Raw genomic sequence first — 13374 nt, 5'->3', positions numbered from 1 at the left:
CTGAGGGAGGATCTCATCATCCTCACTGCTTGGAATCTCATGAGGTCCCTTTCTATAGCCATGGTTTCTGTTTCCTCTCTTATGGAAAGCACTACATTATGATAATATTAAGACTGAGTGCTTATGCAGGCTGAAATCAGGAATCACTGAAGTTAAAGCTGTGTACACTGATGTAATACTGCTTCTCAGGGTTTTTTGTTTGGTTGGCTTTTTTCCCCCTATATCATAACTGGAGCTATTTCTTTGCCAGAAATCTTTCCCTTTTTAACATTACCTTCCATAAAGTTTAAAAACAGATTTTACAGCAATAGAAAAGTGCTTACCTGCTCAATAGAGAATTGAAAATCTTATACTTTGAATTGCCACAGCGTGGCAATGTTTCAGAGAATTTTGTTCAAGTCTGCTGACAGTCTTGGTGAACCCCAGCAGTGGGCTGATGGTGGAGCATTTCCCTCTAACCCTCTCTGTATTCTGCATAATTCGGTGTGGCAGTGACAATCTCCAGTATAAAAGAGGGAGAAAGAATGCACTGAGATGCTGTGAGAGAGAATTGCAGTGATTGGGGTGAGGATAGGGTACAGGGATTTAATTAACTTTTTTTTTTTAATTCCCATCATAATTTTGATTTGGGTGGGAGAGACCAGCATCGCTGGTCTTTGAGCTCTTCATGTTCTCTTCCTGATATTTTCCCCTCTGTGTCCTACTCAATTAATTTTTTTTAGGGAAAATCAAAACTGTGATTTTTTTTTTTAACTAAACAATGGGCAGAGTGGCATACTTGCCTGTTTCTTACATATTTAGATCCAAATAGTCTGTAATGTGAAAATAATGCATCATTAAGGCTCTGAATTGCAATAAGGTTGTCTACCATCTTCCACATTGCTGTGTTTTTTTCATAGAGTGAAGTAACTCATATTCACACAGATACTGTTTTAACTTCTCACTGCACTGATACTTGTGTCTATTGGAAGCTTTACTCCAATAAATGCCTGTGAAGGAGTAAATGTCAATCTAATTTCTCAAATTAGCCATATTTTACAAGGACCAGAGATAGGACACTGCCCAAACCCTGGATCCAGCGAGCTTCAAGCTTAGTCAGAATCTTGTAGCTGAGGCAGCTATCTCTATATTTTTTCAGTGTCCATATTTCCTTACAGAATTATTTGCATTTCAATATTTGGACAGGGAAAAATTAATTTGTTGGGTTTTGGTTAATCCCTGGAGTTATGTTTTGAGATTATGCCCTGTAATTATGTAAAATCAAAGATAGCTTTTCTCTTTTTCTTCTTCTTTTGCCTAATCTTGAGATGGAGCCCCAGCGCTCTGCAAATGCGCCTGCTCTCTCCAGACTCCATCAGTTAAAAGCGTTCAAACTTGTTTTCTGTGCTGTGGAAGATTATTGCTCAGTGTTTAGCTTTATTTTCACCCACAAACAAGGTCCAGGGGGACATGGCTGCTGCTGTGAGTAGAGTTTTACTGTCAGTGTCAATTTGTGTGGCACTTCGTGAATGTGTTGCACACCAGTACCCTGGTGTGTGTGAGTTCCTTCTCTATCAAGCATCTCATATCCTTGCCCCGTCTCTGTCATTTCAGAGAAGCATCTCTGAATGTCCCTCTCAGCACATGGAATAACCTGAGCACTCGGGATCAATAGCTGTGTCCCACCAATTCAGTGATCCTCTTTTCAAATCTCACCGAGTTTTGCACAGGCCTGCCTTAACAGCTGTCAGTTCCCAATGGCATTCTTCATTCCAGGGAAGATCTTAAAATCATTGAAGGGTTTTCCTTACTCACTGGGAGATATAAAGCAATAGAGTTATCTTTGAGACCAATTTAATTAATTCTGCTGCAAGACGCTAATGTATTCAGAAGGCTACCACAGATATTACATGCACACTGTGTTGCTCATAGCCAGTCTAATTTAGAGTGCTGCACTTGTATTGATTTTTTTTACCATGGCAAAATCGAGTCAGACAATCATGCATGGATTTGGAAAAGCTTTATAGTTCATAAACATTCATATTTGACTTTGTCAGCAAAGGAAAATTAGTTCAAACAAGGTGCAATGATGCAGTCACTGCTCTGGGAGCCTCTAGTTCAGAACTTGACACTGATAAACTGTTATAATTAATTCTTTCCATTTAATGAGATGGCTTATACTATCAGCAAATGCGAGCTTTGATGTCAACATATTATATTGACCATCTTCCTGTATTAATTAGAACACAACTTGGTCTTTTCTTACAGAAGACCAAAAGACAAATACAGTGAAGTTTGTTTATGTGTCTGACTAAATTCATGTATTAGAGCAGCTCATGTGTGCTTACCCAGAGTCAGAGAATGGTTTTCAGTGATAAAGCAGGAGAAATTGGGAAAGTGAACTCCTTGGCTCTATTCCTGCATTTGTCATTGAGCCAGGCAAGTCATTAGACACAGTTTGAGTCTAGCTTACCTATCTGTTTAATGGAGATAATAAGACTTTTCTGTTAGGGAGAGGAATTTTAAGGCTTAATTGATTAATACTGTGGAGCTCTTCGCCGCACTAAAATGAAAGTCAAAATATTTCTTGCTGTAGGTTAAATTGTATGGAAACAAAGTGTAATCTGATAATGTTTTAATTTTATGCATTTTTACTGAAAATTATACTAACTTGATTATATTGATGCTAACCCACATGCTTCAGAGTTATTGGAGAGCTTGTACTAAAAATGAGTGCAATAATTGTTTACAGATTTTTGTGTAAAGGGCTAAGTATAGCTGGTTAGTTATCTGTTCTCATTTGATGACTTTATTTTGCTTTGTAAGTACAGAGAACGTGCCAGAAAAATAAAAAAAATGGAGTATGTTTTGACATTAACAGATACTAATAAGTGGTACTCAGTGGAGCCGAAAAATAAAGTGATTAAGTAGGTCAGCTTACTTAAAGAATAGGGAATAAAAATAAGGTTAAAACAGAAGCATAAATGGGTCGAAAGCATTAAATCCATCAGAGACAGCAATATTTGTACAGGTGTGCCCACGTAATGCATTGGTAGTGACAAAAGAGGCGTTTTTAATGCAAAATAGTCTGGCAAAAGAGGATATTTGAGATCCACGTGCTAGATTCCTTCAGCACTGTGCATGGGAAGGAGGGGAAAAGCAAGTGCTTGAGCAGCTGAGGGTGATTGATGTCAACCTCAAATTGCTCTGTGCCATGTCAGGCTGTTGCAGCACCTGTCTCCTTTGATTTCTGGGGATTAGAGTGCCTTGCTGCTACACAAGGGCTCTGCTTGCTCCTCAGGCTCTCTGCCAGACTCTTTCTTGATCATATTTTTTGGATGAGGGCTCGACCAGAGTAAGAATCACCTTAAATATCCACCTGTCTCCACCTGTATGTGTTCTGCATGGGTGACAATCTTAGCAGGGAGTTTTCAATTGACTTCCGTTCTATCTCCTTTCCTAAAAATATATTTTTCCGGCATTATTAGCTCCATCTCGGTGAAAAGAACATGGCTGTCTTTGTGTCTCTTTGATGTCTACTCTGGTCGTGAGACTTTTGGAAGAAAACAGATATTTTCAGCCTTTGTCCAGGAATGTTTGTTCCTGTAATTGCAACAATGAACTTGTCCCTGGCAGAGTAACCAGCTTCACCTTTCTGATTACTGTCATTGTAATTACTTGAATCAATATTGCACCTTAAAATGATAAAATGCCTTGATTCAGGTTGGATGGATCAGTGCTTTGAGGATGATTGACAGAAATCTTGCAGATAGGTCTCTGAGACTGAGAATGCACTGAAAATTATCCTGAAAATCTGTGTTTTCATCTGGGTGTTGTCTGTCATTTTAGTTTCATCCTCTTCTCCACAGTAATCTTGGTTGACCTCAATATGTTGCGTTGGTTTTTTTCCTAGCACAGTCTGATTTTTGTAATAAAGTGTGTTGCCATATATAACAGGATCTCATTTCTCATCTCTGTCAAATGTAATTACTTTGATGGCAATGCATTCAAATCCACCTTGATATTACAATTGTAGTTGTTTCACTCAGCAATGGGACAGAAACTGAAAACTTGCTTCCTTTTTTTTTTTTACAAGGGCTTTCAAGGTCAGGCATTTGCAACAATGCCACTTAAATTTGTGCCTTGGTAATCTGAACCCCAGCATGACCTGTGCCTTTCTGCTAACTATTTGTGTGTACAACTGGAATAATAGAGCCATCTTAATTTCAAGCTGTCCAAGTTCAGATAGCTCCTCAAGTTAGTAGCAGACCTGAGTGAAATTCCTGGGAGCAAATATCTAACGAGACTGGGACAGTAGGGGTATTTTGTGCTGGCTACATCAGGATGGGTTGAAAATGGGTGTGAATCCCAACACTGAAGTATGCTTGAGAAGGATGTGAATTATCTTCAGTGTCACCCTGTGAATTCCATGGGCCAATTTCTGAAGCTTTTTATGCTGAATAAAGGGTGTTTTCTTCTATCAACTCATCCACTGACTTGAGGGGATATTTGTTACGGGAATGTGATGTTCTGACAGAACCATTGTCAGGGAGCAGTCACAGCACTTTCCACATTTCTAACCATGAGCTCCATTTGCACTTCCGTTGCTGGACAGAAATGTAAGATGCACCAAACCTCATGGACATCACCCTTCCTTAGACGTAGAAGGGAATACAGGTGACTTTGCTCCTGATGAGTAAACAGGTGTGTTCATTACCCAATACAGCCTTGCCCCTGATGAGTCACAGCTGTATCCAGTAAGGATAAGTGTAAAAAAAGGGAGTGGGTTGGCTGGTGAGGGGGATCATGAAGGAGGAAGAACCTTGAGGAAGAGGGAATAAGAGAACTGTGGAGAAGAAGGATCTTGGGGAGAGTGAATCACTGCTGTGAGGTCAGTCTGGGTCTGCAGTTAGAGCCTGTTGTTGGAACCTGCAGAAACACTCTAGCTAGGAAAAAGCCTGCAGTCAGAGTCTGCAAAGTAATGTTGCAGTCATAATTTAGCAGGAAATAACCCCCAGGCAGAGGCTGCAAGGGAAACCTACAGTAGGAGCTTGTTGCAGCCAGAGTCAGTGAATAGTTGGAGTCAGGATGGCTGAGCTGTAAAGAGGAACAAACCAGGGCCCTTTTCATGCTGTGATAAACTAGAAATCTGTATCTTGCCTTGTTTCTACCCTCTAATAAGAGGGCTGCTGCAGCAGTTACCTGCTTCTGGTTACACCCAAAGTTTGGTAGTTAATGTACTTGGGTACTTTTGGTTTTGGTGGGTTTTAGCCCTCTGTATCTATTTGGGTCATGTCAGCCAGCAGCTTGCTTCAGAGGGGCTGTTGCCATGTGCAGCCTGAGCAAAGCTCCACATTTAATTATTGCAGCTGAAGCTATTATGCTTGGGAACACATTACCTCTCTCAAAGTCCCCATAATGTCATTTTGATGTTTCTCTATGCCGTTGATCTACCTCCCTGCTTTGTGCAGCTTTGCTGAGCTGACAGAGAATGTCAGAGCTGTCTTGTCCAAAAGCACTGGGCCACTCCAGCCGTTTACAAGGCACTGGGCATGTGTTTGAACAGCTCTGTGGATGCCTGTTTGATGTGTGATGTGCATCCTCCCAGGGTTTCACCCCAAGCTAATGCCAAGGTTCTACTCTATGATATGGAAATGCCAAGGTAATTTCATGCATTATAAAGCTCTATGAATATTTTTAATTATGACAAAAACGCCGTGGAAATGAAGATTGTTCTGGGTTCCGTTGTTGCATGTAGTTTTGTGTGACTCTAATTTCATAGCAATTTAGTTCATTTGGCACTTTGAGATTTGTGGGTTGTCTGGAAGCATAAGAAAGTGAACCGCCATATTTGTCATGGGTTTGATAACCTTGGCTAAGCTAATGTGGGCACTCTTTTGCACTGCTAGCAGTGGATTTTTTTTTTTTGCCACCCCTATCTTGGAGACTTATAGCCTTGAGGCTCTGAAATTCCTCTGAAGCACAGTATTTCCCCACACACTTTCAGTAGAATTCAATGCTGTCCTGTAAGGGCCACATAGGTCAGGGCAGAAGACATGTTAGCTAGCCTTTATCAGCTCAAACTTTGAGTTCTCTTCAGAATCAATAGGTGTTTTTCCCTGTAAAATCTTTTCTGCCTTGTAGTAAACTTGGGGCATCAGACAGTTTCCTTTAGGACACAGGAACTGAAGACAGCAGCTTAGGGCTCAGCTTTTGCTAACTCCCCCTGACAGCACAGCTACCTGGCTGCCTTGCTGAGCTCTGCTGGTTTTCTCCTCATTTCAGGGCTCCAAGGTATCAGGGCAGGCAGGAAAAACCACAATCTTGGCATATTTTCACACTCAACTCTTCCTCTATGGGCTGTGAAGGATCATTCCAGGAGGTTGAAGTTGTGTTAGGAGACACAGTTGGCTGCCTGATCAGATTAGATTGCTTTCCAAAAAATAAGGCATCCCATGTCTGCTGAAGTAAAAATGCAAGTCCTGTTAGTGTGAGTGTGTTAGCTCATAATTGATGTATTTGACATATTAGTGTGTTAATTTATGCAAACTGGGTAGACTGTGAAAGATGATCATGAAAAAGGGAAGTGGGCTATTTTTAATTACAATATTGAAAATAGGTGTAGAGTGGGTCTAAAAATGGGAGGGGGGAATTTTATAGAGATGTTCTAACACTTAAGTTTCAAAAAGAATTTTTTTCCCCCCTTCCTAGTCTTGGCTATCTTTCAAGTACTCTGGAATGAGCCCACATATAACGTACAGGAAGGCAGAAATGAAAAAAAAAATCATGCATCATCCTGTTCTTTGTGTTTAACAGTCTTTTTGACCCCTGAGATTTTGAAATGCTAAAGATTGAAGTTAAATAACAAACATTTTTGCCTTAGCTGGTAAATCTACAGATTTTCTTGCTATTTCCATATAATAGGTAAAATTCTCTTAAATCCTGCCAACCTTCTTTCCTCGGTGATTAGAATACCTGACTGTGCCAATAATATATTTGCTGAATCTTCTCTTTTCTCTCTCTCCTTTGAATGAAATTCACCCCCTAGGAAGTAAATTGTTAGTGAATGAAACGGGATTTTTATGAATACGTTTATGATTTCCAGCGATTTTTCCCATTCTCACATAGCTGCAGGCCCACTTTCCACACAGAGTTGCTTTTGAAATTGTTTACTCTGAGTGCCCGGTAATTGGCACAATTAATCAAATGGTGTGACCAATTGCTTTAGTCAGGTCTTGTTGCCTAATTGATCAGCTGGGGTTTTCTGATATTATAAAAATATATCTAAAGTAAAAAGGCTGCTTAGGGATGCCATTTGGGAAATGGAAGTGAAAAGGCACTGGTTTAAGGCATGCATATTTATATTGGGATATGGTACCCCCATACCATGAAGAGAGAAAAAAAATTCAGCATACATGCCAGGGAAGAAAAGGATGTTATCTGTGCAGAATTTCAGCTCCTACTGTAAATTTCTAGGGAGAGAAATGCTTCCTGTAACTATGACTCAGAGTTCTCTGAATCAGTAGTGCCTCTGAGGTCAGAGGAAGTCAGTATATTTCAGAGGTGAAAGGTGCTAAAAGTCTGTGGCTGACTGGAGGCAAATTTTTCTTCTGGATATTTTTTTTTCTTTTTCTTTTTTTTTTTTTTTTTTTAATAAAAAGACTGGATGGTTCTGCAATGTAAAGTATAGTTTAATTATTGAGAATTACCTTCCAGAAAGATCTACCCATCTTAAGCAGAAAAAAAAAAAATCACTTTTTCTCTGTTTTTCACTTTTTTCAGCTTGTATGGCTGTAGAAGTTGCTGAAGACAGACAGAAATTCCCAACCTGCCTTTTTCCCCTGTGTGAGTGTGCCTTTGGCCTGCTTAGATCATAGACAAAAATGGAGAAGCAAGTTGCATCTGGAAGGAAACACTGAGGATGCAATACGAAATAAGAACATTTAGAAACTGCAGTGATTTCTTTTTATTTTTTATTTATTCTTGTCAACCATATCCTCTGAGACTGGAGAGAGAACTACAAGAGTAAAAGAGACATTTTGATAACAGGCAGGGCTGGTCAAATACTTAATAGCTCACTACAAAGGTAAATATATTAATATTTTTTTGTATAGAACTATGTTCATAGAACTCGATCTGTTTCTTAGGCATCCTGTAGCATCCAGACACCCTGGCACACATAAATGAAAGTGTCACACACTGTTTAAATGTTAAATAATCTCATTGGCCTTGTGGGTATGTATTCCTTCCATTCTGGGGGGGGAACCACACCACCACACCCCACAAAAATCAACTCAGCACCTCTCCATACCCCATTTCAGTGCTAAAGGAAAGACACAGCAGACAAAAATCTTTCATATGGTTATTTATGAAGAAAAAATTCAATGTCAGACAGATTTCTGACTTCTTTAAAAAGGGAAATGACCTTTTGCAGAATAGTTCACTGCTTTTCCTGCACTGAAAGATTAATAAGCATCTGGAAGTTGGTCAGGTTGCACATCTGAAGTGTGTCAATCATTCTTGTTATGAAAAGACAAATTTTAAAAAAACACCTGACACCTTGTTTGTTAGGGGAGCACACTTTTGGAAGTCACTGGGCCTGTACTTATCAAACAGATATCAAATATAAATTTGCACTTGAACACCTAAGTGCCAACCCATGTACATTATTCTAGCCACCCTTTGCTCTTGTTTTTGTTATTGTTTTATCCACTCCTGTCATTGAAAGGAGAGGACCTTAGGTAAGAATACATTTAAGAAGGATCCACACTATATTCATAAGAGCATGTCACTGAAAAATAGCTTTGCTTCAAAAACTTCATGGACCAGGATGGCTTCTACTTAGAGTGGGATTTTTTATAAACCTCCTTTCATGCCAGGCTTATCCAGACTTGCTGAGGCCTGTAAATCTTCATATAAATCTGGGCTTATACTGCAACTAGGAATAAATGCTAATTTACAGCTTTTTTTCCCTAGGCCAGGCAAAGTTGGTAGATCTGACAGAATGTTGCTTTGAATTTTTCAGGGATAAGGGAAGAATTTACCATAATCCTTAAATCAAGTCCACATAAGCTACCAACAGGAACACTTGTACAAACATTTGAAACCACAAAACATCTTGATTTCTATTTTTTTCTGATAATCTAGGGTGGTCTATGGTAATTAACACTGGTTTAGTTAGGGTGATGCATTAATTAAATTGCTGATTAAGGCTAACACCAGTGTTTTAATTCATCAGACCATTAAATAAAGGTAAGTCTCTAATATTGTAACTAACACAACCTTCAAGGGGTTGATGAGTTAGCTGAGAAATTTTTGCAACTGTGTGTTTGATGTGGAGTCTTCCTTTGTAGGTGGTGCTCTCAAAACAGGAGAGGATTTTCTTTAAATAATTTTTGTCTTCTAGGGCCGTGTCCTATGATGCCTTGAAATACCTGATCATGTTCCTCCATACTGTACATCAGAAAATAGTTCCTGCCCAGCTTTTCAGTAAATTTAGAGAGTAGAGACAGGACCCTGTATCAAAATACCATTTTATGCCCCCTGTGCTCCAAGTTCTCTGCTTCCCTGTGATTCTGCCAGCTGCATTCAGAGAGAACCAAAGCCCCTCAAGGCTGCTCTAATAGGTACCCACTGCAGCCCAGAGTTTTTCATAGACCAAGAAAAATTAATATGTTTTCTAAGTAGAAGAGATCCTGGAAGAAAAATGAGAGATGTTTGTGATGCAACGTGGTCTTGTCATGAATCCATGCTGTAATGGAGGAGTTGGGCTTCGGTGATCTTTGTGGGTCCCTTCCAACTCAGGATAGTCTGTAATGCCCTAAATGACCTTGTATGAGTTATGGGAAAAGGTGGCAGAGACCCACAAGTGTCAGTTTTATGGGAGTGAAGAGAAGTTTTATGTGGAATGAAGCGACTCTGTATAACAGGAGCTCCACAAATGCAAAGGTCAGGGCTTTCACTGAGTCCTTGTATAGCAATTACAAGGACAGTAATTAGGAATATGTTTCAGCTTCTGTGTCAAGAAGGGTTTTTTCAGGTTTCTGGAATGTAAAGAGGAGAGGGGGGAAAAATTTAGTTCAAATCGTCAAAATCCCAACATCTGATTTAGAAAAAGCAGTGTTTGACTCCAGAACAAATGTTCCCCATTCGAGCCCTTCTTTTCTGATTTTTGTTTTTTTAAATTTTTTTCTCAAATGCTTGTGTGTTTTTCATCCAAATAAATGAAATTCCAATTTGTGAGGTATTCTGCTGAACAATTCCTTTCCCCCTGGGCTCATGGGGGGTGGTTATAGAGCATCAATATCTTTCTCTAACTGACCACTTACAAATTACCCTGTTTCTTTTTCCGAGAATACATAGAAGTTATCTCATTGTCTCAATTTTTAAAGCTTTGCTGGTTTATTAATAGACTGGCTGGTTTTATTGTTTAGATGCTAGAAACAAATAAGGGTGACTCTGTTTTCAGAGATCTCAATCTTTTTTTCCTCTGCTCTGTATTTTTTTTTTTCCTGAATGATTAGATTCTATTTACAGATTGGAATCTTCCTAAGCCCTGACCCTTTTTGAGAAAGTTGAGTAATGCTAGACCCCTGTAACTCAAAGAGGGTGCAATCCTTGAATTCTCTTGGCTGCATTTTCCTCAGCTTCAACAGCCAGATCAGAAAACTTTATTATCTTGGTACTCTATTGAAGGTTTCATTACAGAAATGTTTCTCACTTCTTTCAGCTCTTGTTCACTCCCTTTGATTCTGATAGTGTTGTCCTGAGGCTAAAATGCTACTAGAATTTTATACTTTTTTTTTCCTTTTAAATATCTTTAATCTTCAGCCTTGCTTATGCCATCATCACTGTAATGTCTCAATGCTTGTAAATAAGTGGAATACTGGAGGAGAAATAAGCATTAAATACAGTCCTAAGGACAGAAATCATTGACTATTTAAGTTCAATTTGCTTAATAAACAGGAGGTTCCCAACCTAAAGTTCCACCTACAGCTCTCAAATACGGCGACGTTTTAGTTTCCTGAAAAAATTCACATCTTTGTCTTTCAGATAACCTCTCTTTATTCTAAACCTGAATACTGAAGGAAGTTTAGCTATGGTTAACCCCTTGCACACCAATTTCAGATAATGCTTCAAACGCTATCAGCGTGGTGAGTACCCAAGAGAAGTCTGTGTCCTTCACTGGTAGCACTGAATATGTCTCTAACGTCCCCAGCTTCTTATAAATGAACATATGAATAGCATTTGCCTTTTGGATTTCTAAATTTAGGCTTTGTGCCAGTATCTACAAGGGGCCTGAATTTCTCCTTCACTTTCTGGATTAATCCCCATCAAGTGTGGCAAATCTTTGCTCAAGGGCCCATTTCAGTACAAAATAAGCTCATCCCTCTCTGGCTTTGGCCACTTTGAAATCAAGCTTTTGTTGACTGAGTGTCCAAATTATAAGGAAATCAAAAATATGCCATGTATAAGCTGGGCAGGGCTCTGAAACACAGATTCATTATTGTCCAATTTAGCAGTGTTGTCAGAAAACAGCTTTGTAATTGTTCTGTTTAAAGAACATTCCCATGAGTCTATCATAGAGTTCATCTTGCCTAAATGACTTAGAAAATCTGAAAACCATCCCAGAATCTACTTTTAGCCACTAGTTTATTTTTTTGAAGGAAGAATGAGATGGTGGCCCATTACTCTAAGTAATGGCACTACACCTAGATCCAAAGTTGCCCTGAAGTGCCCCAGACACTGTTTATTACACTTGCACCCTATTTTCTTTGAATTGATCTTTCTTATACCTCTGACAGTGTTACCAAGGATGCATCCTAATTTATCCAGGTGGGAGTGAGAGTGTGGTCTGTGACAAACTAGATTCTCAAGTTGTCTGCTCACTTTGGAAAGACTGTTTTCGTCATGGTGTTCGAATGGGGAAAGTGTTTAAGTAGCTTGGGATTTTGTTTTGGTTCCTCAACGTGTTTTTTGGAGGGGTTTGTTTGTTTTGTTTTTCTGGGGACATTATCTTAAGCCAGGCTTGCTAAGGTGTTTGGAGATGGCTCTGATTAACTCGCAGGATTGCTGAGTGAGATGGGGGGGGAAGACACATCAGGGGAGGTGTTTCCTCATTGTACCCCTCACATCCCTGTGCCCGAGTATCTTGTGGGACAGAACGAGTTCTCCATCCCTTGCAGGTTCAGCCCTGTCCATTGAACATTTGAAGAGCTGTCCATACGCTTAACCCGTCTCCTGAGCAACAGCCATAGGGACGTCCTGCCTTGCTGCCGGTACTTGGGTACCAGCTCCTGCAGGGGTAGCTCCAGGGCAGGGTCCGGCCGCTCCTCTCCCTGCCCCACCAGCCCCCCCCCGGGATGCTAGCGGCATTTCTGTCCCCCGATCGCGGCGAGGCAGGAAAGCAGACATCGGGGAGGGCTTGGTGTAGAGCGGCAGAGAGGATTCCTTTCTGCCCTCCGCCTTGTGCTCCTGCCCGCGGGGAGCAGATGCTGCGGGAGAGGGGGGCCGGGGGCAGGGCGGTGCGGGGGGCGAGGGCGGCGGCTCCCGGCTCCCATCGCCCACCTTCCAGCCCTCGCCTTCCTCCGGCTCCCACCTCCCGTCCCTCGCCTTCCGCCGCGGGCTGCTGCCGCCCCCGCCCAGGAGCCGGCGCTCCCGGAGCCGGCGAGCGGCGCGATCGCCCAAACTCCTGGGAGGGGAGACACCACCCGCCGTCGCCTCCTCTTCCTTCTCCTCCTCCTCCTCCTCCCCTCCCCGCCGCAAACCCCAAATAAAAGGGGCGGGGGGCGGCAGGATGCGCCGCTTGGAGGGGAGGTCGGCGCCGCCGCCGGCCGCCTGATGCTGCCGCAATTCGCCATTGCCGGGCACAGCTCGGAGCCGAGCAAAGGGAGGCGGGGGGCAGAGCCGGGGGTCCCGGGGGCACAGGAGCTGCAGCCCCCCCTGCCCGGCCGCCCCCGCAGGCCGCGGCCGCCGTCCTCCCCGATGCCCGACCGCCGCCGGCGGGGGGCCCCGGGGGCCCGCTCCTGTCTCCTCTGGCTCTTTGTGTTGCTGAAGGTAAGTGCCGGGGAAGGGGAGGAGGTGCGGGCCCCCCTCCCGCGGGCCCCGAGCATCCTCCGCGCCGCCTTTGTGTGCCGGCCCGGCGGGCCCGTGCTCGCTCCGCCTCTGCCGCGCTGGCCCCGCTTTGTGCTCCCGGGGGCAGCGCCGGGTGCAGCCGTGCCCCGGGGCGGAATGCGCTCCTTCTCTCTCCCCACATCTCCCCGAAAGTGCCGGCTGCCCCCCATGCTGCGCCCCCTCCAAAGGGACGCAGCTGGGGCGCCCGGAGAGGGGCGAGGCGGGTTTTGGGGAGCGCTGCGCTGTCCTTCAGCACCGCCTGCCCGCTCCCTCCGGGCACCT

At 42.5% G+C, this 13374-nt stretch overlaps 1 protein-coding gene and 1 long non-coding RNA gene across 2 annotated transcripts in view; both read left to right on the top strand.

Moving 5' to 3' along the window:
- The first annotated feature begins 4778 nt into the window (after positions 1–4778).
- Positions 4779–8741, top strand: LOC136290321 (uncharacterized). The gene is made up of 3 exons (XR_010721091.1): positions 4779–4870; positions 5451–5641; positions 7762–8741. It is a non-coding gene; the product is annotated as an uncharacterized lncRNA (long non-coding RNA).
- A 4029-nt stretch (positions 8742–12770) lies between these two features.
- Positions 12771–13374, top strand: part of PTPRO (protein tyrosine phosphatase receptor type O) — a 144591-nt gene continuing 143987 nt past the window's right edge. The window contains exon 1 of the mRNA XM_066184461.1: positions 12771–13035. Coding sequence (XP_066040558.1) covers positions 12820–13035 — 216 coding nt within the window. The 5' untranslated portion in view covers positions 12771–12819. The remainder of the gene's footprint in view (positions 13036–13374) is intronic.

The sequence above is a fragment of the Chamaea fasciata genome, unplaced genomic scaffold, assembly GCF_029207755.1.
Source record: "Chamaea fasciata isolate MVZ Bird 193981 ecotype frontalis unplaced genomic scaffold, bChaFas1.0.hap1 SCAF_5, whole genome shotgun sequence".
NCBI classification, from domain to species: domain Eukaryota; kingdom Metazoa; phylum Chordata; class Aves; order Passeriformes; family Sylviidae; genus Chamaea; species Chamaea fasciata.
This window is presented reverse-complemented; position numbering and strand designations above follow the sequence as displayed.